Source organism: Thermobia domestica, chromosome 8 (genome assembly GCF_964235325.1).
Source record: "Thermobia domestica chromosome 8, izTheDome1.hap1.1, whole genome shotgun sequence".
NCBI classification, from domain to species: Eukaryota; Metazoa; Arthropoda; class Insecta; order Zygentoma; family Lepismatidae; genus Thermobia; species Thermobia domestica.
In genome coordinates, this window is record NC_137461.1 from 250,833,813 (window position 1) to 250,861,024 (window position 27,212).

General features: G+C 37.1%; 1 protein-coding gene across 6 annotated transcripts in view; it reads left to right on the forward strand.

The window, feature by feature from the left end:
• The window catches only part of pum (pumilio), a 344,999-nt gene that overhangs the window by 18,072 nt on the left and 299,715 nt on the right, over positions 1-27,212 (forward strand). For 5 of the 6 annotated variants that reach the window (XM_081769609.1, XM_081769610.1, XM_081769606.1 and 2 more), the window contains exons 4-5: positions 6,742-6,828; positions 23,113-23,205. In XM_081769609.1, coding sequence (XP_081625735.1) covers positions 6,742-6,828; positions 23,113-23,205 — 180 coding nt within the window. The remainder of the gene's footprint in view (positions 1-6,741; positions 6,829-23,112; positions 23,206-27,212) is intronic. The other variant, XM_081769608.1, reaches the window with a different exon arrangement.

The window sequence follows — 27,212 nt, forward strand, 5'->3', positions numbered from 1 at the left end:
TGTATAAATATAGGCGCGGATCCAAGGAGGACTATAGCCCCCTCCCCCCTTGACGCTCAGGTATACACTTGATAAAATGGGCTTCAATTCTGCTTTGCACTGAATAAATCTGCAAACTATGGTTTAGCCCCTCCCTTGATCATATTCTATATCCGCCACTATATAGTATGGTATTGAGTAGTTTCGTTAAAAAAAGAAAGTCACCTCTGTTTGGAAAGTCTTGTGCTACTAGTCACAGTCGTAATTAAATCAAACAGAAGTCTTTTTCCTTTGAGGAATTGAGATCTTGATTTAGAACCTAAGTATTAGAATTTCCTACGGATGGTTCTCAGAATATAGCCTTTTAAAGCAAGCTGAGTGGCTAAGATTTTTTTGAACAAGATTATATACTCTAGACCAGCTTTTTCGAAGTGATGTGCGGTTCGAAAGTAGTCCTCGAGGTTTGCCCCTACTTACATGATATATTAGTCAGAAAGTACTGAAAAAATAAAATTCAAGTTAATTATTTATCAGCCACTTAAGTTGAGAATATCTATATTTGGAATTTATGTGTGTAACTTTCTTCAGCTTCTCTCCTAGCTTTGAATTATTATTATTTTGAATATGTACGAGTACATTCTGTTATATCCCAATATATAATTAAAGTGGTTTTAATGAACAATGTTCTAAAATGTATACTGTTATTAAACTATGAGCAAAATGCATATGCTTGCGAAGGAGAAACAGAAGTGGGGTGGTTCGTAGAACATTCTAACATACAAAAATGGTCCTCAGAAACTCTGCTCTAGACTAGAAGTAATATCAGGAGAAAGTTCAAGAGGGGAAAAAAATATGAATGGGATTTCTTTTTGTCAGCATACCTAAACGCTATTGAAACCAATATTGCTTTAAATTGAGGATATCGGTGAAGTCCGAATGACCTGTTGCAGTCAAACCCACATGATTTTACTTTTATGGAATGCCTTAGGTCCTTATGTTACACATGTATTCAAGGATGCGAACGAAATAAACGACGCTGTAGCATCGGCAAGAGACTACTATACACTGCACTAAAAAGAATTAACATTAGAAAGGGCTTCTGGTCGTTGAACTTAACGCCAAATCCGAATATTAGCGGAATCCATAGACAAAGATAAAACATCCTAGTGTGTCTCCTGTTGGGAACTGAGCCTTATCAGTTAAAGGCTGCAGTCTAGATGTGGAAGACATCAATGAAAACTATGTGCATCAGAGCCACACGCTCTAGCCACTAAACCAGCGGAGAGGGCTGGGAGTGGTGGTAGTAGATGAACCTACCTGTAGGAAACACATTAAAAGCAGCAATTCTATGTGGAAAGTGGGATAAACTAATAAAAGATGACTTAACTTACTGGAGAGGGGAATACAAAGATGCATAGAAGTTTTTCAGCAGGATTATTAATACATATGAGGAGCTTGTTTCCAAACACCACCTAAGTCACTTTTTTTCAATTTTCGGTTTTTGCGCTTTATTTGTGTATGAGGAGTAGATACACATGCCTGACTATATAACCTCTGAAAACTCACGTAAGTCGTCTTGAAATTAAATGTAAAACATCACATTTTTTTTTCCAAAGTGCACCTAAGTCATTAAAAATATTAATTCCAAACTCCACTTAAATCACGTCAGTATTCTTTATCTGCTTTGAAAGTTTGATATTCATTGTTACCATTTCTCTGATTGGTTTCTCTGGTTCATTTTTAGATCCTCTGGTTTATTTTTTTTCTGGTTTATTTCTAGATTTGGAGCGAAAATTAATCTATTGTTTAGAATTTGCTTAAAAACACTTAGCTATTGTAAGAGTTAACTACCAGTAAGAAGGTATTTAAAGAAGAGTATATACCGTGTATACAAGAGACTACTACGTTGTTATCAGGAACTGGCTGAAAACAATACACCTGTACTGCAGAATGGAAATTGTATTACTAGAGCCTGTGAAGGAAGTGAGGGGAAGGAAGCGATCAAGAGATTCCGGATACTGGGTAAAGAAGAAACAGCAAGTAGCCAGAAATAGTAAAGAAGCACGTCGCCCCTCTAAACTAAGTTGCCAGCATGATCATTTAGTAACAAATGGATACAAATTGTACTTTTCAAATCAAGTATATGCTCATAAATCAAAGATTGAGCAGGACAACTTCTTATTGCGGTTTATAAGAAAATAAAAATAAAAAAATGAAAAGCAAGAACGACCAAGGAAGCAGAATCCTAGAAATCGAATAGTCGTAGAGTATACTATTCAGAAGGAAAAGGGTGATCAAGTTCCAGTTTGTGTAAAATCTTTTTTGTCAGTAGCCGGTATCTCCGTTGACAGACTGAAGGGTTTGAGTAAATTTAACCCTTTTAAATTCTTGCCTTTTTCGGTGTTTTTCTTGAGTCTCAGATAAGCAGCGACAGTGTCATCCCTATTTATCCTAGGATCATGGTTTATACCTCGTTTTTCTCAGAATGGAACAGCCTTTGAAACGGTACCACCTACATGTCCCTATAATATGCCAGAAGGGAATTATTTGAGGGAAAATTGGGATTTTTCTACCCCAAAAAATTCTTCAAAGTTTGGGGTCCCCTGAGGCTCTACTGGGTTTGCGCACAACCCTCCAAGAATTTGGAAAAATACTACGTAGTGTACTAATTACTTGTGACAAATTCGAATTTCCTGTCTTGAATAGTAAGGGAGGGAAAATTTTTTACCCATGTTGAGAGAGCATCAAAAAACGCCCAAAATTTCCCTAACATGCACCCTACACATTTTTAAAAAATTCTGACACGCCCCTAATGGTCGTGAAATTACGGTTCATACGTCGTTTTGTTCAGAATGGAGTAGCCTTTCAGATGGTATCACCCGCATGTCCCTCGGACATCCCTAAGGAGGGAACATTGAAGAAAATAGGGATTTTTCCTGAAAGAAAACCTTTTTTCCCGATTTGGAGCCCTCTGGCGCGGCCCTGGGTAAACATAGAGATCCAGAAATCACTTTCAAAAATACTACGTAGTGTACTAATTACTTGTGTAAACACCAGTTTCCTATCTTCAATACTAAGGACGGGACGAGAAAAATATTTCCCTCTTCTGCGAATATTTCCGAAATTTCCCAAGGATACTATACAGACTTCAAAAATTTCCTGACACGTCCCTAATTATCGTAGGATGATGATTCATACACCATTCTCTTCAGAATAGAGCAGGCTTCCAGATTGTATTACCCTCATGTCCCTAGGACATTCCTAAGGAGGTTATAAGTGAGGAAAATAGGGATTTTTGCAGAAAAAATCCCTTTTTTCCGATTTGGGGCCCTCTGGCGCGGCCCAGGGTTAACATAGAGATCTGGAAATCACTTTAAAAAATATTACTTATGGTACTAATTACTTGTGCCAAATACCAATCTCCTATCTTCAATACTAAGGGCGTGAAAAATATTTTCCTGTTCTGCGAATATTTCCGAAATTTCCCAAGGATACTATTCAAATTTCAAAAATTTTCTGACACGTCCCTAATTATCGTAGAATAACGATTCATACGTCGTTCTCTTCAGAATCGAGTAGGCTTTTAGAAAGTACCACTCAAATGTCCCTATCATGTAACCGAGTGGAGCAAGAATCGCGAAAGTGGGATTTTTGGTCAAAAAATGTCCTTTTTTTTTTTTTACCCTTTTGTCCCTCTGAACCCCCCTTCTATGTTGACGAAAAGATCCGAAAAATTTCTCATAAAAACTAATTGGTCCACTAATTGTTTAGGGAAAATGTTAGGATTCTAGGGTTAAAGAGAAGCTCACCAAAAAATGTTGAAATTAGACCTCAGTAAAAAAAGGGAATTTGTAAATTGATGACGTCATACCCCTTATGTTCTGACGCTCGGAAGCGTATAGACCCTTCCAAGGCTTTCCTGAATGCCTCCTCTCTTGGAAAATAGAAAAAAAACCGGAACTAAATAGCATTCCTAGTTCTCTCTTAATCGAATCTTTAAGACACTACAATATCGGTCGAAAACGACCGAAAAAACTTAAAAGGGTTAAGCAGTCACGTCAAGGAGTGGAACGATAACAAAACCGCGGTGGTTCAAGAATGACGAAAACTGATGTTTTCATCACAAAAAGTGTAGTGAAGCATATTAAGAAATTTAGAACTGTAGAATCACATTATTCGAGAGAGAGAAAAGTGCGTTCCTATTTGTCGTCTACATTGAACGTTAGAAAAATGTACCATATGTGGAAAGAGGAGCAACGTAACTCGAGGATGAAGTGTTCATACACAAAATATTATAGAATTTTCATGAGTTAAATTCAATATTGGATGTGGTTCCCCCCAAAACAGATGTTTGTTCTTTTTGTGTCACGAAGAGCGTAGAAATTAGCAAAACTACAGACGAAAACGTGAAGCAAAACCTAATAACAGAATTCAGGTTACATCATCTGCGAACTAAGAAGTTTTACCAAATAATGAAATCAGATGAGCCGTCAACTCTAAAAATAGTTTTTGACATGCAGCAGAGTAAACAATTACCTAATGTGGGTGAGACACTACGCTCGTCAGATCTGGTTATACAACTTAGAAATTATGGTTCACGATGGTACACTTGACAGAAACAATATTTTCTTTTATACCTGGACTGAAAAGGATCCAACGAGGTAATGTGCATTGTCAAAATTTTTAACGCTACTAAAGCAGAAATATCAGTCCAAGCACTACAATACTTTGAAATTATTTGCGGATTCGTGCCCTAAGCAAAATAAAAACAGATCAGTGATTATATTTTTATTATCTTATATCCAACAAAGTGCTTTATTTGATGTGATTGAAGTAATATTCCCAGTTAGAGGACATTCTTATCTGCCTGCAGATAGAGTATTCGGGCTAATTGAAAAGTAGTATAGAAAGCATGAAATTTTGAAATGTCCAGGAGATTACTATCGGATTTTGAATAAATTCGGACAAGTGATGAAGTATGGGGAGCATTGGGTGTGCAAAGACTTTAAGAGATTCTCCAAAGATGCGTTGAAATCAGTGATGCCAATAAAACTGTCACAAGTGCATGTACTTAGGTTCTGCAAAGAATATATATCTATTGGACACAGAAATACTTATGCAGGGTCAAACTCTTACTCAGCTGTTTTAAAGAGGAGTTTTACAAAAGTCCCAAGCTTCAGAAATTCAACTACTGTTCCCAGTGTAAATTGTGTAAGTGATGAAAAGAAAGAAGACGTTAAAAAAAAAAAAAAAAAAAAAAGAGCTCAGTGACGATGACCAAGCTTTCTATGAAGAGGCACTTAGTAGCGAGAGCGCAGAAATCGCCAATGAACTGCTATACGAAAATTTTGAAGAGCCTTTCGTATAAAGACTGGGAATGTCTGGAAAATGGTTTTATTTTTCATAGGTAACAAAATCATAATGTTCCTTCTTTGTTGTACTGAGTACGAGCATTGTTGTTGTTGTTCCAAAGTTTTGTAAATTTTGTGTAATTGGTTACATATTATGTAATTGGTTTTGTTCAAATATGCAAAGAAATAATAAAATATAATACAATATAAAAGTATTCTAAAAAAGTAAAAGTTTAAAATATAAATCTTAAAACTAAAATAAATACAAATTCATTAAAAATACACAAATCATGTTAATCTTAGTGTAAATAAGCACATAGTATAATCAAATATAAATTATTATTATTATTATATGTTTTACAAGGTATAATGATAGTAATCATTGAGCAGTAACTGATTTTTTTCGACTTAAGTAGTTTTTGGACGCAAATGAAACATTTTTCCGCCATTTAAGCCTAAACCTAAAATCAGACATTTCTTAAAATTTAGCATGCTGTTATGTACCACTATACATAAAAGATATCGTTCAAATATTTTTCATTAAATGTAGAACAAGAGCGATATACGTTTTTCGCTTTTGTAAAATTACAAAAAATGACTTAGGTGAGTTTGGAAACAAGCTCCTCATATATGCGTTCGAAGTTGAAAAATATAGAATTTGTCTGCTCAGACACGCAACGTACGCTCAGTCTTTCCTTTCTGTTCTGTTCTCATCGCGTGATATAAAGATAAATGTGACAACATGGGAAACCCAAGTATCGGAAGGTTATATTCCGTTCCTGCTGCCAAGTTTGTCTTCAGTGTTGCACTGTAGTCATCAGCGTATGTACATCGTTCGCCTAAATAAATTGTGCATGGGACAAGTAGCTCTTGGAAACATTTCGTTTGAGGCATCCAGGTATAATTTTGGACCTTATATTTCCATATTAATGGTTTAGTTGCTTTGATGTTCGTTCTCATTGATAGCAAATGAACAAAACCTTTGCAAATAGAGAAGTCGGGTATATATTCAACGATTTCAAGCTAACGCTTTGGCTTTAGGATATCGAAATAGCATATTATATTCTCTATTATGCACTAATTGTCGAAATTCTGAGGGAATTACTTTGATCAGGAGCACAGCATTAAGAATGAAAATATGTGGCTGTTCTGAGGGGAAATTTCTAGACTAGTAGTTAATGCTCCTGCACGGTATGCTAGAAGGCCAGGTTCTGTATCGAACCTCGTCGTACATGTTCACCGTGAAGTTCAATGTGCTCGGTGGAGTGCTAAATATAATCGGAAGTAAGTTACGAAGCAGGTGTGACAAAGGTATCTAATTGCTGAACCTTCGAAATTCTGTATTCTTTCGAATGTTATAACATAGCTTTAAAAAAATGTTAAATATATATTTTTCTTTCTTTGTTTATAGAACCATGAAAGGTGGAAGTATCCAGTAACTAAACTTCCTCATCCCATGAATACTAATCCGTATGAAATGCATCAAGTAGCGTGTAAGGTAAGTACTTTTTTGAACAGCTGTTAACAATTCCTATGTATTCTTTTTAATATATTGTTTGCCATTAATTGTACTAGGTAAAAGCTCCCTTACGATGTAAAGATTAGTGGTTGTCAAAGCACTGAGAGAATTTTAGTGTCTTGTTGATATTGCCTATTTTAAACTAATGAATTGAACTACTGATTAGTAGACATACCTTGTCACAGACAAAATAACAAGACTTAAGGTGGGTACATTGAATAATACATACGCTTGTTTTGTATTTTCTGATGTGGAAGGCACTGAAAGACTTGTGCAAATGCATTAAAAATAACTTCATACTTGAAGCTTCATTGAACTATCTTACATGACTTCATAAATATACAGGGTGTTTCAAAACAACACAGACAACGTTTGGGAGGTGATTCCTGACACCAAGATAAGACGAAAAGTATGGACCAACCTGGGTGCACAAATGCTTCCTTTCGGAGTTATAGGCTGCCGAAAACATGAAAAAATGAACTTTAAAAGTCCATAGCTATAATACTATCGGACCTACTGTAGTCGGGTCAGAACTTTATTTAGGAACTAGTGTATGCCCTATCCAAATATCAAGTTTCAGAATCCTGCGGTACTTCGGCAACAATTTTTTTATAGAGATAGTTGGTTAATACTTCAAATTATATGCCTGTAGCCAAACTATAAAAATTGATGTGTATTTTAGGATTCTAAAATATTCTTATTGTATTTATTTATTTATTTTTTTTGATAGCGCACATATTAATTCCAAAGTGAAGTCTTAACTCGACTACCGTAGATCCCATAGTTTTGAAACTATGGGCCTTTAAAGTTCATTTTTTCATGTTTGCAGCAGCCTATAACTTCGAAAGGAAGCAATATATATAATGTGTGTATGTTTGTTGGTTTGTTTTTGTTGTGTAATATGTAATGTAATCCGTACAAACCTTTTAACTTCTAAGCAGATCAACAATTGAATCAGTCACACAATATCTTTTCCTCGTGGTTTCGTGCAGTTTATCTAGTGCTTTTGAATGATTCCTATACACACTGTTCTTTAGCAGGAGGAGGTTTGGCAGTAATAGGTCAGTGATCTAGAAAGTCGTAGGTTGTTTGAAGTTATGCTGTCACTAAAGAAGCTGTTGCGAGTGACATAGAGGCGTTGGATGTATGCCATGTAGCGTTTCGTCAACTATATCATAGTCATTACAAATTATTGATTATGCGACCGTAAAGCGCAGTGTTCATGATCTCTTCAAAAAATTGAGACCAGCAGTTTTCAAAGGGGCCAGTGCACACCGAATAGCAATGTTTTCAGAACTCGTGACGTTTCGAAAATACATGGTGATTTCTAGCGGTCGTAGAATAAGAGAAGCCTGGAATCATTGGCGTTATGCACTAACATTTCTTTGTCCGGTTCTGTGAATTGATGCGTGTTCTGTTATATTGTCATATGTTTGCTTTCGTCGCATCTCTCTGACAAGTAACCAGTCTCCTGGCCTAATGGTGCAACATTTCGGTGGTGAATCAAATAAACGTATTCTGTTAACCTCCACAAAAGTTTGAGATATCGCAGACTGATGTTACCACTCGCTGACAAGAGAGCTAATAATCTCGAGATTCATTATCGAAAGATCACGAACACTACTGCAAACTTTTCTCTGGCATGCCGGTTGTGCTTGAAACATAGAATTTACAATACCTTTTTTACTAATAGTTAATAATAACAGTTACGTTAATTTGTTAGACTGATTTTTCCACATTTACTTCGACAGTAAAATACAGTATCAATTGATAGCATCACCCAATGGAAAAAAGATATATAGCAATCGCCCTTTATAACTAGGTTTTTATGTAGTACGTTTCGGTTTTTTCTCATCCTGACCCTTGTGGGTACGTGGACAGTCATTTCAAAATGGCTTTGGAATTCTTCTGTTACCTCTCTCAATCTTTATCCCACAACATTTGTATCAGTCGCTGAAACAGTAATTGTTATTGTTCCGAATTTTTCAGACAGAATCACTTAATAAACACAAGTTTCGTAGTTTCTTCACATATGTGCAAACGTATAACTGGCTAATGTCGGTATTCAGCATAATTTCGGTAAGGCGGTCTTCACCTGTCACTTAACAAAAACTATACTTGGAGCAAAATAAGAAACAAATTGACATTTGAAGAAGCACATATTGCTTTGTTGCCACATTGTTAGTATTCCGCTGAGGCGCCCACTGTGCTTCTTCCACCTAGGTTGACGAATTCTTCTGAATACATGTTACAAGGCAGCAGCATTGTAATGTTATACTTTCAAAGAGAAACCCTCCAAGTGTACTACTACTGCAACGGTAATGATTAACCTTCTCTCTGTGACCTTAATCTCATAGTAAATTTCGACGTGGTTTTGAACTGTCAAATCAGACGCGAATGAAGGAAGATGTGAATCGGCTAGAGAGAAACAGGAAAGCCCCGAGAAAAGCAATGCATACGGCATTTGTACGTCAGAAATCTCATGTGGTGTGGTGTGGTCCCGTTTCAAATCTAGAACCTTTTACACTAAATGCGCATCCGTCACCAGGGCCCAATCTTGAAATGAATTATACGCAATATACAAATTTAAATACTAAAAGCAACTTAAGACGAAATGTATTGTTATATATATATTTATTTCATGCAGGGAAAAGCAGTCCTATATCTTTTAAACAATACCAGCTGAACTAAGATTGAAGAATATTTCCACTAATGAACATTTTTAATTTGAAATAAAGTACTTACAAAAGATGTGCCTGCAGTTCAACTGTGTGTTACAAGGTACATTTCCAAATGATCAGAAGTAAGATTTTGTCGGCGATCGGATAAAATATTCTTGTATGCAGAGAATGATCTCTTCACATTACATGAGGTAATAGGGGCGTATTTCAACAGGGATATGTAGTTGGGGGAAACATCTTCAGGGGGAGGTTCTTGTTTCACCACTGAGAATCTCACACACTGCCAATAGGCTGTCGTAACCCGGGTTCTTTCCAGCACTGCATTTAGTTTCTTTCGAACTTTTTCTCCTACATCTCCACACACACACACCTTGCAGCAGTCTCTTTGCATCCTCTATGATTCCATGGATTCCGGAAGAGGCCGCCCAACTGTCTCTAGCTTTTTAATGCTTGTAGGTAGCCAACCAAAATTGCTGTCTATGTATGCGATATCACACGCTATTTTTGAGTCATTAAACAGTTTCTGAGCAATGCCAACTGACACAGCAAACTCCGATTGAAATGAATGAACAACAGGCTTATTTTTTTGAAAATGTTGATTGTAGAAATGTACTACCTGTATCCAAGTACCCCATCGCGTTAGCATAGGCTCCGGAGGAAGTGGCACGTCTGGCCTCTGTAAACTCTTGGCACTCGTTGATCTCTGTAAACTTGAACAAGTTGTGGTACCTTAACAAACTTTTTTTTTCGTGAAAGAAACTAGTTGATTTACTTCGCAAAAGTTCCCTCACCTCTTCAGCAACACGCTGAAGAACATGAGCCATACAGGTGAAATGAATTAAGTGAGGTTAAAAAACTAAGTGCTCTAGCCGCTTTTAACATGTACGCTGCGTTTTCTGTATAGAGAACAAGGACTTTTCTTCCTGAACTCCTCCCGGCCACAACACTTAAAGACCATCGTTTACAAAGCGAGCAATCGTGGAATGATTCGTGCGTTCCAGCAATTTAGTCGCAATAAGATAGAATTTAGATGGAGCATCTTCACTTAACTTTCCAATCACTAAATTTGCTACATAACGTCCCAAAACGTCTGTTGTTTCGTCCACAGAAATCCAAATATATGAACTACCTATTTCTGCCTAATGGTATCTATAGCTTCGAGATGACACTTTCGAAGAGTGGATTCGTCAGGAATTCGATGCCCGCAGTACTCCAGAAAAGCACGGTATTTTGGCACTTGAACTTTGTTCCAAGGAATGTTTGCTGCTATCATTGGTTGGCACAAGTCTTTGAAAAACCACTCACTGAAGTATCTTGATGCATTTGTGTCAAGAGTTCGCAAATTTGTGTCAAGAGTTTTTTGCAGTTCGCAAATTTTTATTTCTTGCATGGAGTGCACTTCGTACATGTTCTGAGATTTCATTGAACATCCAAATTTTTTTTTTTTTTTTAAATCACACATTTGGCACAACACCACTTTACTGTCCGTAGTAAACGCATCATCGATAGTTACCCACGACCGCAATTTCGCGGATAAAGCTGAGGCAACCGGAGCCATTTCTAACTTCGACGGTCAATACAGAACACGTGCGTTTTGCAACTGCAATACTAGAGTACTGTCCTCCTGTCATTCAGTTAAACAAGCGAAGTTCTTTGAAAGCTTAGGTTACCTGCTATGATACTGCCATTGTCGCCAGCTTCTTGGAACGAACTCTTGCAGTAAATTCCTGGAAGCACACTAGCATACAGTTTTAACTTGAATTGCAGGATTTGCTTTCATCTTTTTTCCCGTCCGACCTCCGATAACGATCAAATAGACCTCATTTTAGGAATTTCCTGACCAGGCGCCTGTTAGACACGTAATCTGTCTTCCTCCAGAGTTGAGAATAAAGGGCGCTGCTAATGTACCCCGGAGGGAGGATTTTTACTTGTTTCTTCTTATATTTCTTTTGTTATCGGCGAAAATTCTGCGAAACATGGTTTGACAAATAAAAAAGAGAGAAATATTTCTCTTTCGGTAAAGAAACGAAACGATAGACATGACAAAATTGAATCTAGATGCAAGCCTTGCACAGCTTTTTTAAAATTTTAAGTTAAAATTTTAGTAAACGCAAAATTTTAAGACAGTTTAATGTAAAAAAATATGTAGAAATCATAGAAATATGTAATATTGGTTAAAATATGTAAAAATGTGTAATATGAAACTTGAGTTGAAGCACCCTACAGGTGTGAATCACAAACATCTAAGGATTTGACGAACCTACATATAAAGGAAAAATATGTAATTACATACAAATCCGGACATTAGTTATAACTAATCGACATACTGGCTATAAATTAAATGTTAATTACTTTCTGTAGTTTTATCTTTTTTCGGTATTAATGTTGAGGCTCTTTGGATATTGCTAAAACTTAATTTTGTCCATTTGTTCAGCATTATCCCCTTATAACCATTTTAAAGACCAGATAGTTTTCGTTCCACTTGTGCTTCTACGTCCTTATTTTGTATTCCCTTAAGAAATTTACCCAGACATTTGATTTAACCTTATATGAATGTGCTGATCTTTAACAAGACTGCATGTTGTAATTTTCATTAATTGAAGTATGTGCAAATAGTGCAGATTTTAACTTACAATTATAAGCTAGATTTTTTTTTTTTTTTTGTTTTTTAATTGTTGATCGTGTCCTGAATTCAATGAAAACAAAATGTACTTTGTGCGAGATATTTTATTCCTTAATCACTGCTCCAGAAGTTGGTTCAACAACACCTTGTGTGTTTTATTTTGTCATCTTGCTGGCTGTATCACAGGTCTTGGGCAGATTTTATTCAGTTTGAAGGTTTTATACATCAAATGTAGTATAAGTATATTTTTTGATCGTCCAGTTTAGAGTTTATATTAAAATTAAGGATTAAAATTTTTATTTGGTTTACCGGTGGAGAAAATTCGGTTAAATCGACAGGAAAGTGAAATACTTATACCACAGAGGAACAAAATGTTCACTTCCAAGAACCTTTTTAATATTATGGGTTCGTATTACAGAAGTATTTGAAGTCTGCGTGTGTAGTTTAGAAGTAGGTACTGGTTCGTGTTGATGCGTATTATTGTATTAAATTCGCTATTTCTTTTGTGTGGCGTTCCCCGTAACCTCATGCGATGCCAACACTCGTTCTTCGGGAGCGTCTTCTTTACTGTAGCAAATGGAGATGGGCTTTCAAGACTTCAAACAGAAGTAGTAGTTTTAGACTTGAATAACGTCGATTCCGTTCTTCGTAATCATTATTGCAGGCTTTCCAATGCTCGTATATTTCCTATTTTTCCTATATATTTGCCTCTTCCTATAAACTCCTATATTTTGTATATTTTAACGAAACCACCTATATTTTGTGGCATTGCTACTTCTACTTGTGAAAATAACACGGAAATAAGGCGTGGGTTGAAGTCTCCACAGTAGATTGGCTGAATGGAAACTCTTCTGTATTTCGTTCTTTGGGGCTTGCTGTCTAAAGATGATTACACCAAACAATATACAGTTAGCGAGACTTGTTCAATCAGTATTGGATTTAGAAAGCCACTTTTTTCTGCGTCATGTTCGAAGCTGATGGTTAACTTTTGCCTTCTGTGTGCAAACGCATCGCGGAACAACTTCCAGGACTGCGCAGGTACTTTCTGGAGAGTCTGCCAGCACAATATAAAGCATGTCATGAAAATAATTGTTTCAGAAATTGTTTAATCGTTCTGTAAGAAATTGTTTGAAGCCAAAGACTGCATTTCATCATTTGTACTCCAGTTATTTTTTGATAAATTTTTGTGTTTTTTTTAACGCAAAGATTCGCTAATACATTTACGGCTCAGAGCTAGTCAGAATGCTGCTAGTAAGATTTGTGAAGCCAGATATGTTTGGGGGGAGAAGGAGGGTACTGATTTATCTGCAATTGATTCCAAAAACTATCTGCGGACACTAAGTTGGAGTGAAAGCGCAAACTGTAATAGCTAACTGCTCAGAGCTACAAAAGAGGAAATTCAGGGAGGATGTGAAGCGATTCTACATTTGTGTGGTTTCAAAACTGCGTAAGAAATTACTAATATCGAAACCATTGTTGAAGTATCTGCAGTGTCTATATCCACTATTCAGAAAGATTACTTGTAGAGAATTTGGCAAAAGAAATTAAGCATGTATTTGCAAATCATAAGAACATCAATGTCTTCATGGACGAATGGAAACTCTATTCTGTGGAGCCACTTATCGAAGATTCTTGGTTTATGGAAAATCCTGAGTGTGATGACGTCAGATACTTGTTTGTGGATCAATACTGAGCAAGAGTATGTGATATAAGAAAATTCATGAGCATAATTTCTAACAATAACAAATATCCAGCGATGTCTAAAGTGGTCAAAGCTTACCTGTCAGTATTTCATGATAGTGCTGATGTGGAACGTGGTTTCTCAGAGAACAGACACATTTTAGGAAGTGATCGATCCCATCTTGTATAAAGACTCTGAGGACTGTAAAGAAGAGCATTAGAATGTATGGAGGAAAAGTTGAAAACATACCTGTTGCAAAGCAGTTAATAAATACTATGCAGAAGACCTGGAGAAAGTATAAAGATTACTGAGAAGAGTACAGATCCGAAGAGGCCGTAGTGGCAAAGATTTCCAGAGAAGAAAGTGCGTTAAGAAATGCGAAGCAAGAAGCTATATCAAAGTAATGGGGCGTTTACACTTAGTCGATTTGCATTCGATTCAGTTGAATTGACGTCACTTTCAACTTAATCGACCGTGTAAACGGGACTTCAACTTAATCGCTTGTTGATCGAAGGCGACTAATCGACTGGCAACTGAATTGAAAGACGTTCTGTTTTCTGTGGTAGAAATAATTGAACACATCCATCGATCTGATTCGGCCTAGTTGCTTCGTTTTAGTGGCAAATGCAGCGAGTCGATTTAGTCGTGCGACTAAATCGACCAAGTGTAAACGCCCCATAAGTTTCAAAGAGTGAATCATCTCTAAAGAAATTAAATAAAATGGATGAAACAGTACAGAAGGAAATGGAAGTAGCTACTAGACTGATAAAAGATGCTCAGACAAGATTGTCTTCTGCGATATCGAAAAAGGACACGGTTGACGTTAATGTTGCCAGGCAATGATAAACTACAGAAAATTCAAGACTAGCAGAACAAAGAGAATCGGAAGATGGCAAATAAGCATATTCAGGCACTGAAGAAAATGAAAGTGTAACTGATACTTTTACTGTTGGATATATTTGCTTAGATGCACTAAGTTCTGTGTGTAATTGTGTATTTAGATACTTAACAAACCAACTCTTTGTATCATGTGTTTTACGATTTTTTTAATGAATTGTGTATTGATTTTTACAACTTACGTATATTATTTAAAAAAAAGGGGAGGGGGGATTAACATAGAAATGATAGGATATTGCCAGTGATGAAATTATTTACATCTTGGAGACTTATACTTACAAACACTTATTTTCTGATGCAAATCCTTTTTACACTTTCCTCATGGTCGTTGCTTAGTACTGGTGAACTACATAAGAAAACACTAAGAAACTCGTATAAAATTTTGCAATGAGATAATTACCCATTTAGTTATATTTAGAGTGGAATGTACACCCTCCATTCCAAAAGAAACCGAACTTTTGAAAACAAATAGTACCACTAGTGCCATCTGTTGTAATATTTTACCGGTAGATGGCGTAGTCCCTCATTGACAACTGGTATAAATGTCATGACATTTGGATGCACGGCAACAAAGTTATTGCGTTTCAACTGTCAGTGTGTTGTGTACATCGGTCGGAAAATGAGTTTCAAACAACGAGCTGCAATTGAGTTTTGTGTTAAACTGGGTAAAACTTTTAGTGAAACGCACCAAATGCTACAAAATGCATATGGTGATGAGTGTCTATCCCGTATGCAAGTTTACGAGTGGTTCAGGCGATTCAAATCGGGTAGAGAGACGCTGGATGATGACGAAAGATCAGGCCGTCCCAGAACCGGATTATCGGAAGAAAACATCGAAAAAGTGCGTGAATTCATCAAACATAACAAAAAATCGTCGGTGAAAGTTATTGAAATGGAATTAGGCATTCCTCAAACAACCGCATACTGCATTTTGACCGAAGTTTTGGGCCTTAAGAAGATTAATTCGCGGTTTGTACCACACAAACTCACCGAAAACCAAAATGTTGATCGAATTTCGCATTGCAAAGACATCGTTAAAAGTGCTCGGCAGGATCGAAACTTCTTGAAATCGATTGTAACTGGTGACGAGACGTGGTGTTTTGAATATGAGCCCGAAACAAAGCGGCAAAGTGCTGAATGGAGAGCGCCGGATGAAGGAACACCCAAAAAAAGTCGCTTGTTGAAGTCAAAAGTTAAGGTGATGCTGATTTGTTTTTACGATTCAAAAGGAATTATCCACAAAGAATTTGTTCAGCCCGGCCAGACAGTCACTGGAGAGTTTTACTTGGGCGTCATGAAGCGTTTGCTGGCAAGAATTCGTCGTATTCGGCCCGAATATCGCGAAATCGGCAGTTGGACTCTTTTGGACGATAATGCACCATCACATCGTTCGCGACTTGTAACTGAATTTTTGGTCAAAAATCACATTATTCGGTTGCATCATCCACCCTATTCACCAGATCTCGCTCCGTGCGATTTATATCTGTTCCCGAAACTGCATTTGGCGATGAAAGGAAAGTGGCACGCATCGATTGATGCCATTGAGAAGGCGACGACCGCCGTCCTAAAGACCATTCCAATAAAGAACATGGAGAAGTCGTTTGACAACTTGTTGGAGCGTGCAAATATGTGTATCGTTGCAGAAGGGGAATACATTGATTAATAAAAATGATTTGTTCCAAAATGTACATTGCTTTTTTGTTTTTTTAAAACGTTCGGTTTCTTTTGGAATGGAGGGTGTATGTTCATATAACTATTGGTGTAATTTCCATGTTTTATTTATTTATTTATTTATTTCTACCTATTGGATAATTGAAAAGTTCCTTTTTCACAGCTTCACGAAATCTATATTTTTTCGTCGTGATTTTCTGCTTTTTTCCATTAGCATTGAAAAGCCTGCTATTGGTTTGGACGAAAAGCTTAATCCAGTATTACATGGATTCTAATGACTTAGTTGCGTAGTCTGAGACCCTAGGCGAAACGATCACACATCGTATTTTTAGGTATGGTTCCATCGCTGCTTTTAATTGGTAGGTGGTTCGTCATTGTAATTATTTGTTTCACTCCTTGTTGAGAGTTTATAGAGCATAAATGTCCACTGAAAGAAAGAGCAGAGGAGGATAATAAATAATATATAATAATATATGTGCTTAATTGCATTATGTGATGATAAAAACAAGCTGTAAATGTATAGTAGCTTCACTTAATAGTTTTGCCTGATTCTGTTATGGGTTGGGAGGAGGGGGGGGGGGGCAATCCTGTTCATTTTGCTTTTGAAATTCCACTTGCGCTGTAATTTTTACGTTTAAAATTGATATATTTTTCTTGTGTTGGCAATAGCTAGGCGATAAATTGAACATTGAGTATTAAAAAAATAAAAAAAGTTTTTCGCACACAATGCGAACATTTTCAGCATTTCGTTACATTGCTATTCTAAGCTCTTAGCTTAAAATCTTATGAGCGCAATTACTAAAAAAGGAAACAAGCATTTTTTGGCATTTTCATAGAATTTATGGAATGCTTAGAAATATAACCGAATTGGTTGTAATCCCCGTAGATTTGAGGAATTTTCAGTTTGAGTTGTTTGATTCTTCATGTACTTGGATGTTCACCATTATATATACACTTGAGTATATAATCTTGTTTAATAGTTGGTGTTACCGTTGGACTTACCAGCGTCTGACGACGTAGATGATTTTGTTCTAACGACAGTTTAGAAAATCGAAAATAAAATTTGGATATCGTAGCATCATACAGCTCTAAACCGTTAACAATTTATAGAGATAATTTTGATTTAAAGTGTTGTGGAACACCTAGGTTATAAAGAACAGAATGCATTATTTATGTAGGCTCGAAAGTACGCAAGAGCTTTCAATTCACGAATTCACTAACTATTGTGTCAAATCACCTCCATCCTTTGCGTTTTCTATCACGTTATCTCGTCTCAAGAGAACTGCAGTTCAGAATCACGTCACGGACTCCATCCTAATATTTTAAGCTGAAAATTGAGAGAGACTTTGATGTTCGCACTATACTCGGCAGGGTGGTGCGAATTCTTCGAAGAAAACCGTGTTAAGCTTGTAGATTTGGCACGTGCCGTTGGTCCAGTAATAGCATCAAGCGAGTTGCATTCTACGGGCTTGAGGCAATTCGTAATAACCAGCAAATCCATCTTCGAAAACTGTGGAAGAGGTCTCGATAGATGCTAAAGACGACCGTAAGGAGTAGTGGGTGATGACATGACTAGACTACCTGCTACATGCTTTTGTAGAAGGTATGCTTTTGTAGGTTACAAGTGACGAGTCCGCACCAAAGTAGAAATTTAAGGACTCAGTCTGCGGGAAAAAAATGCTAGAAACTGTATTCAAGAATATGTAAGGTGTTCTCCCGGAGCTGAATTTCTTATCAGGCGGGGCCACTATAAATGCTGCATCGGATAAAAGAATGTTTGGTAAGTTGTCTTTGGTTTCGTGTCAAATGTCAAACGCCTTCATGATCTTATACATTTCTATGGTGCTGTTTCTGTTCGTGAGAAACCCGAAGTTCGGATTATGTACATCGTGTTTACGAACTCGAGAACGCGCCATACTGTTCGGATTTGACATTCTCAGACCGTCATCTGTTGAAGTTTATGGCCGTCCGGCGTTTCAGTTTCGATGACAAAGCCAAATCGGTTGTACGTAGATGGCTGTACTTTCAAAATACGGACTACTAGGAACAGGGTATTTCGAAACTTCTGCCACGATGCTAGAAATATGTATAGAGTTGGCGGCAATGTTGAAAAGTAGCTTTATTATGAGCCTTTATTTTGTGTATATCCTGGATATGTTCTGTTATACCAGGTGTACCGGTTAATAATGCGAATTTTTTAAGGAAGGAAAACACGAAAACTGCAGGGGACATATCACAAGTACTTTATTCTTGTCCTTCTTTAGCTACCCATTTCCATTAGCTTTCAGGTAATTTGTGGATACCATTTCGACAGAATTTTGATTGTTTGGAGGGAGACTATTCACACTCACTTTCCATCGCACGTTTTGAAGTGCTACTTAGAAACTGCATCGATCGGAACAAGTGAGAATCTGAAAGCACAAGGTCTGGTAAATACGGGAGTAGGGTTAATACTTCCTAGACAATATTCTTTTAGTGTTTTGAAGTATATGTGGTGATGCGTTAAAGCAAAATTACTTAACCGTTAGGCTCATTGTGGTGGTTTTACGATCAAAGCGTGGCTTAGATTATTTGTTGGAACGATCAGTATTAACGGTTTCACCTGGCTTCAGAATCTTACAATACACCACAACTTCCTGATCCCACCATACACAGAGCATTTCCTTCTTTTCGAGGCGATTGTTTTGCAGTGACATTGATGATTGACCTGGATCAACTCATGAACGTTTGGAATCCTCGAAATAAATTTATTTTTCATCGCCAGTCACTTCATTGCAGAAAGCACTTTCTTTCGTGCCGTTAAAGCAAGAGTTCACTAACTTTCCGGTTTTCATTTGTCTGTCATTTGATGTTGCACTCATTTTACTTGTTTTAAAATCTTTCTCATTGCTTGTAAACGGAAATTACAGCACAGCGTTTAATCTTCCTGCAAGTTGGTTGTGAGTTCAACACCCATCTTTATCCAGTAATGCTTAGAGGGCCGCGGTGGCTCAGTGATAGAACGTTCACCTCTGGTACAAGGGGTCCTTGGTTCCCAGCTCGCGCCAAGTAAACTTTGTGGTGGACAAACACCGTGTGCGTGGGTTTTCTCGGGGTTCTTCAGTTTCCTCCCACTTTCTTCATTTCATCAATTACTTCATTTCTCATCATCACAGTCTCCTTTAGCCTAGCCAGCGTAAACGTTGGACGTAAAACTTAGATTTCATTTCATTTTTATCCAGTAGTGCTTGTAAGTATTAAGTCTTCAAACTTTTTCGATTGACGTTTAACATCGAAATCATAACTTTTAAATTGTTTAAACCAGCGTTCACATGTACCTTGAGATGGGGCGTGTCCACCAAAAGCTTACCGAAGTATATCAAAATAAATTTCAGCAGCATTTTTCTTCAAAATGAAGTGATGAATTAAGACATCCTTCAAATTCTTCTTCGTTTGGCACGAACCTCGACATGGCTTGGCACACAAATACTTATCTCACCTTCGGACCATTTAATTTACGAAACTTTGAAGCTTGTTCACTACAACAAAATAGCATACATATCACATCGTATATAAATCACTCTTCCAACTCAGTCTCTTCTCAAAATTCCGTAACCGATAGACTTAGTATTTTCTTTTAAATAAGTTCTTCGGAGTTACTTTATATGATTCGTCTTCGTAAGTCTACGCATTCTCTTAATATTCTCACGACCAGCGGTATGACGTAAGCTGAACCAAGTTTTCAGTTAGATCTTCTTTTGACTAATACGTTCAAGTCACAAGTGTTATCTTGCTTCCTAAGGTCCTGCTTTATTTCCTTTTACTTTTTTGGTTTATCTAAAAGTCCATAAACGTATACAAGCTGCTTTCCAACTAAAACTATATATACTGTGCTAACATTTCCTTTGGTCAGTCGTACACGTCTCTATCTTATCAGTGTATTTAGTGACTTGTACAATAAGCAATAAAAGTAAATAATAATAATAATTCATTCGCCGATGATTACATGTTCTGAAATTTCAGATTGCGTGACTAGTACCCAACTTTAACAACCATACAGTTCAACTTGCAGAATTATTCTGTTTCTTAGTTGTAGAAATGTCTTTATAATATTTAGTTTCTTCGAATTGTATTTTTCAGATTTTTATTTCTCTATTTTCAAGGGACTTTCAGGGAACTTGAACTAATTTCTCACTTAAGATCTGAGTGCATCCTAAGAATATTGACTGCTATGAACTCAAAATTGCAATTCTGTTTCTCTGTTCTAACATGGGAAAATATACAGGATGAACCATTTATCTTTAAACGCCCTTGTAGCTTTTAAACTGATGGGTAGAAAACGCCGAAATTGTGTACGATGCAAATACCAACAAAGGGAAATTGCTTGACATATTTACTCACCATTTTTTTTATGTTTGTTTTAATTTGACGTTTCACGGTTATGCACTAAGGCTAAGGGAGACAATGATGATATGGTGGAAGGACGAAAATAGGAGGAAGCGAGAAAACCACAAGGAAACGCACACACAATGTTTGTCCATCACAAAGCCCACTTGGCGGAAGCTGGGGTTGAACTAGGGGCTAGAGGCGCCATAGGCGAGCGCTCTATCACTGAAGTACCTCAGATTCACAGTATTGCCATTCCAAGATCATTTTCTCACATGGCACTACGTGAGATTATTAGACATTAGAGATCTACATGTTAAATGAAAACTTAACAAAACCACATTTATTACTCTGTGATACTCTTTTGTAACAGTAACGTTAAAATTTGAGAGACCTCTATAACAGTAATAACGCAAGTGAGACATACAGTCAAATGTACATGCAAAGTGTCAAATTCTATGAACATGATCTGATGCATTTCGAATCAATAGAAAACCTGATACAAGGGATTGGAAGTTCAAAAAAGAAAGTAAGACTGTACTTCAAGAATATGCTCAGATGATAAATGGGTATTTAATAGATTTAATGATTGTAATGCCGTTGACAGTGATATAATACCTCAAATCATCCCGGAGATATGAAAAATATGGTTAAATATTATTACACTGATCTCCCTCGTGGTAATGTGGATAGCATACGCATCTTTAGCGTGAGACACTTCGTTTGATTTCCGGCGGTAGCTCATGTGGTTCGGATTGCACGTGGGACACTTGTCCAAACAGTTTTTTGAAATAGAAAGTAAATCCCTTCAAATTTTCTCTGTTCAAAATGACTCAGATCACGATCATAGTATTTGACACTAAAGTACTTCAGATATATATCGCACTGCTATTCTCTGCAAATGATTTCTGTTGTAGAAGCGTCTAAACCTTGGATGTTTGTGATACCGTAACATCCGTAGTTTGCAATACTGAAGATAAATGTAATGAGTTTTCGTTTAGCATGTAGATTATGTAATATGTAATAATCTGACATAATCCACTTTGAAAATATAAAACACGCAATACTGTTAATACGGTGTTAATGCAGAGTATATCAAACGATTTTCTCCTCTGGATATTTGCATCATACAAAATTTCAGTGTTGTTTCATCTACTTGTTTAAAACTTACAAGGGTGTTCCAAGGTAATTGATTCACCGTTGTATGTACATGTATATATACAATCCGGATGAAAATATGCAATTAAGAAATTTGAATAACTCGGGAACCAATAATGATTTATCGTCTTTTTTGTTGGAAATAATACAATTTTATATCCAGCAGACGATTGAATGCAACAGGACTTAACGCAGGTGCATTATTCGTGAGCAAAAGCGCGTCCTTTACTGTTAGTCAGAAAGTGGAATGCTGTTTTTGGTTCGCAGAATTCAAGCTCCCTATAAGAATACAGAGAAGATTTGGACAACAATACGGACAGGAATCACCAGACCGTCATTGTTAGATTGCAAAAATAATTGCTGAAACTGGCTTTATGTTAAAGAAAGGCAGGAGGAGGGGAAGAAGCTTGAATGAAGTGGAGACGGTTCGGGAAGCCTTCCAACGAAGTCCGGCTTTACTCTCCTAAACTTATTTTCTTTGGGGGTACGTGAAGACTTTTGTGTACCAGACTCAAGTTCAAAATCTAGACAAAGAATTATCGATACTTGTGGATTCGTGACACCTCAAATGTTAAATCAACACCTGAAGGGAGATTGAATACCGGCTTGGTGTTTACCGAGCAACAAAAGAACATTTGGAGGTGTACTGAGGCGAGTTGAGTGATTTTTCCTGCTGAATATGAAATCCTATTTTTTTTCCTCTTTCCGAAAGACAGAACTGGACGATTCTATCACTATTAATTCTCGAGTTACTCAAATTTTTATTGGTGTATTTTCATCCGGACACTGTATTTGATGCGAAGGTCTAATTCAGTATAGATTCGTTAATATGTGAAAAATATTTTGTATGGAAATAAATCAGATAGTTGAGGAAATAAGTTTTACTGTATTCGTGGTGTAGCATATTACGTAGTAGTGACATTCCACTTTTTGTCTTTATTTTTCTGAACTTCAATTTAGTTTTCGAGAGTGACGAGTACAGTTAATGAAGTTACTGTAATGAAGATGGCCTGTGTTCGTTTATATCTCTAGCATTGATGTTTTGCCTGTATTAGAACGATTTCGACGTTTAATAGTGTATAGCCAATACAGTTTGTGAATGTTCTATAATGTATATTGGGACGTAGGGAAACGATCCCCACGTAGTCCTGGTTCAGCTTCTGTACCTGTTTCCATTTTCCTTTCAGTCTAATCCTGGCCACTTCATTTACCTGCGAAACCTTAATTCCCTGAGGGTGCTTCCCCAAGGAGGTGACATGCTGAAGAATCAATATTTTCAGGTTAGGATGTGTTTTCCACGTAGTTATTTGCGTGTAGAATTGTTGGTTTTAGTTATTTCGTAGTGTAGTAACCAGTATTAGATGTTGTGCCTTGTATATGGTTGTCCACTTTTTATCTATGTACTGTAGTTGTGCCATATTGCTTTGATTTTAACAATTCTATGTTGTTAGTGATTTTTTTTTTTCTAATTTCTGTTTTTGACTGATGTTCTAAAAAGCGTGTAATTACGTGTATAAATATTGTACAGGTCTGGAAGTTCGAATCATGTGGAGCCTTTAAATGAACAACTACGTTTTTACTCTCGAGCAGTGTGAAGGGAGTAATGCTGCTTTCGTTAATACAGTTCTACTTCCAATCCGTGTAATCTATAGATAGAATGTTGTGAAATGGAATGTACAATAATGGATTCGTTCAGGAAAAAGAGCATGGAGATAGTGTTACCACCACAAATACTTCTCAGTTTTATCTTTGTGAATACCACTGAAACGAATTGTGGTAAAAGAAAGAAAAGAAATCACAGGTGTCTAGTACAGAAACAGCAGGCTAGAGTTTCAGCTGATACATGCTGCAGTTTCCTTCTGAGCTAATGCTAGTATGAATTTGGAATTGTTAATATTAGATTGAATTGAATATAGATTGACTCAACAGTCCCGTGAATTTCACACTGTAGGCAGTAATCCTACTTTATTGTTATATATATTGTAAAATTACAGTTCTTTTAACAATATCTTAGCTTGAAATCCATGTAATTAATTCGTCACTAACCCTATGTTCAGTTTAACCCACGCTGACCTAAATTCCAGGATAGTTCTAGCATTGGTTAAGGGAGAAACTGCTACAAGGAGGAGCGTGCTGAACATTGTGGAACTAAAATTTAGCTATGCATACTTATTGGGAAGAATCATTCTATTTTGTATTTTAAGTATGACCTTTGTGTTGAAATGCCGGTATTCTGTACCTATAGAGAATTGGCATTCTCTTTGCAACACTTCTGAAAACTGCAACTTCATTGTTTCCGCTTTTGGTAACGTCTGAGATATGTGCGGATCCCACGTGAAACTGTAGGTCCATGTCTCATGTTGCCTTGTACCGAAAAGGAACATTCTACAAGATGAGACAAAGACTCATAACTCATTACTGCCTGGTGACGGCTACTATTGTTTGTAACAATACTGAAAATCACCTAGGAAATGTGTTGTTTTCGACTTCTGTCTTCACCTCAGACCAAACGTATTTTCGTGAGCCCGGACTAGTCTCGAGGAAAAAAAAGTCACTTGGTTGCAGATCTGGTGAATATGAAGTGGTGGGGCTCATGACAGTAATTTTTTTGTGGCAAAGGTTGCCTGACACAAGAGGCGTATGCGCCGGTGCGTTGTCCTGGTGCTGAATCCATCCACTTTTTTTTACAATTGAGGTGTATTTCTTTTTACTTTTTCGAGAAGCCTGTTCACATTCTCAGTGTGCATTGCCAGGGTGTTTATCGGTCACGAAAGTCGCAAAATTAGAAAACGGTCATGAAAGTCAAGAAATTTAACTTTTGGGTAAATAAAAGTACAGACTGGAAAATTTTGTTCTATAAAACGTCAAAATTCACCACCAAAAATGTCTGGTCGGCTTTAGACGCTACCAAATTGCAAGCAAATCACGCTTCGATCACATGCACGAAAATTCGGCCTAATTTGCACCCAAATTCGCTGTTGAAAATGTTAGAAAATTTTATGGTTTCATAAACAAAAGGTCACGAAATTTCATTTTGGAATTTCAGTAGACACCCTGATTGCTAATTGACTATCCAACCAGTAGGAACCCACTCAAAACCTGCAATTCCGTGAATCTCCATGAAAGAACACAAGCAGCATTGCCTCAAATTTTGAACGTGACATTGATGCTTTTTTTCGATTTGGAGAAACCGAGACACTTCCCACTGCATGGATTGCTACGTAGTCTCCGCGCCATAGGCAAAAATCGATGTTGGTCGAACGTTATTAGAGGTAGGAGCCGGTGTGGTCACATTTGGTGCGTTGTTACATGTTTTCAGACAGTTCTTAATGGTATTTTATACGTTCCTACGAGAGATGGTTCATCACAACCTTGGCAGATTTTATTTTCCTAATGTTCAAGTCTGCGATAAACCACCGAACAAGATTCCTGTTCAAATTAACTAGTTCAGCTATTGCACTCATACTCAGTCTTCGGCTCCTTCTGATCATCTCGCATACTCCTGTCGTTTTTTGTCAGTAACTCAAGACCGAGACCTTCCTAAAACTATCATAGTTTTAACATTGTCCTTTCCCTTGTGGAAATATTCATACCACTGAAAGATTTAATTCTGAAATTGTATCACCATATGCCTCGTTCAGCATTCGGAATGTTTGTTGGCGACTTTTAAAGAAACTTGATTTTAATCCTCTGTCTCACTTTCGAACTAGCCCTTTTTCGACAAAGCACTGTTACACGTGTTCACATAATGACACTTCGCTGGGAACTGTAAAGGGGAAGCTTCATGCAGACGGGGGGAGATACGGTGATTTAACACAACATTGAAAAATTTACTTCCAACTACTTTCTGTATGAATACAAATTTAGTACTTTTTGTGTGTGTCACACTTTGTACTTTAAACTAACCATCTGACCTTGTAACGCTAAGTGATGTTCCTGTAACTTTTTGTTAGTTCATCTTTCCTGCTATCAGCTCATCCCATAACTAGTGTAGTTTTTCCGATGACCGCCACAGTGACGCCATCTGACGAGCAAATATTAAAGGAGATGGCTTGTGCCGCAGCTGTCATATAGGGGACTTCATTTTGTAGCAGTGTGTAACATGAGAACGGTCTACTCGACGTTTTGGAATTGTGGCTTGTATTTGATCATGGCAGTGTCGAAAAACCACATACATGTCATGCTGTATTGATTTCACCAGGGGCATTCAGTCAGCGCAGCGGTATGATACATCAATGGAAAAATTAATAGCAACTCTTTGGAATTTTACGCATTTATAAGTATTTCAAAGAAGTTTCTACTTCAGTATGCACAAACGTACAATGATATATACATCAAATTAAAGGAAATTTTATATAGAATCCAAATCGACTCACAGAAGTTACGTATCTTTACAACAATTGATGATATGCAACAAAATATGACATCAATTGTTAAGTGAAGTGAAAGTAAGTGAAGTTAACTGAAGCGTACCCTTTTGATTTTGGCTCAAGCTAATACTTGATCGGATGTCCACGCTTAGTAATAACGTCTTTGCGTCGTTGTGGCATGGAGTTTACTATGTTCCCAGACGTCGTTTATTGCTTGAATTAACTCAGCTCTCGTTGTAGGATGTCTTGCACGAACCTTATCCTTCAAAACACTCCATAAATTTTCAATTGGGTTTAAGTCGGCCGAATTACCAGGCCAAGGAAGTTGGTTAACATGACGTAAGGACATCATATAGTGTTTTATAACTGACACGACGACAAGGAGCAGAATCGTCTTGAAAAATAAGGGAACCACCGTTGAATAAATAACTACCCTCAGGTATCATTGTCGTTTCAAGAATTTGTTTGTAAGTTCGTGCATTAACACCACCACCACCACAAATGTGAATTTTATCAATTCCACTAAAAGAAAAACATCCCCAAATAATTACACTGGTAGAGTACCTAAAGTTTTAACAGTACACGCAGAATTAAGTGCTTCACCAGTCATGCGATAAACTCTAGCCATAAATGATTATTTTTGTCTCATCACTAAACAGAATTTTGCGCCAGTGGTCACTTGTCCAATCCTTGTGAGTTTTGGCCCACTCTACGCGCCTTTTACGTTGTTCCGATGTAAAATATGACTTCCTGATAGCTCTATCTGAACGCAAACCCATTGATTTTAACGTGTTTCTCACTGTTCGCGGACAAACGTCGACAGCAGATCTCAGTCTAAGTCCCCCTCCAACAAACTCCACCACTGTTTCCCTCCAACTTCTAGCAAGATTTAATGATGATTCAAACCTGTCTGCAAG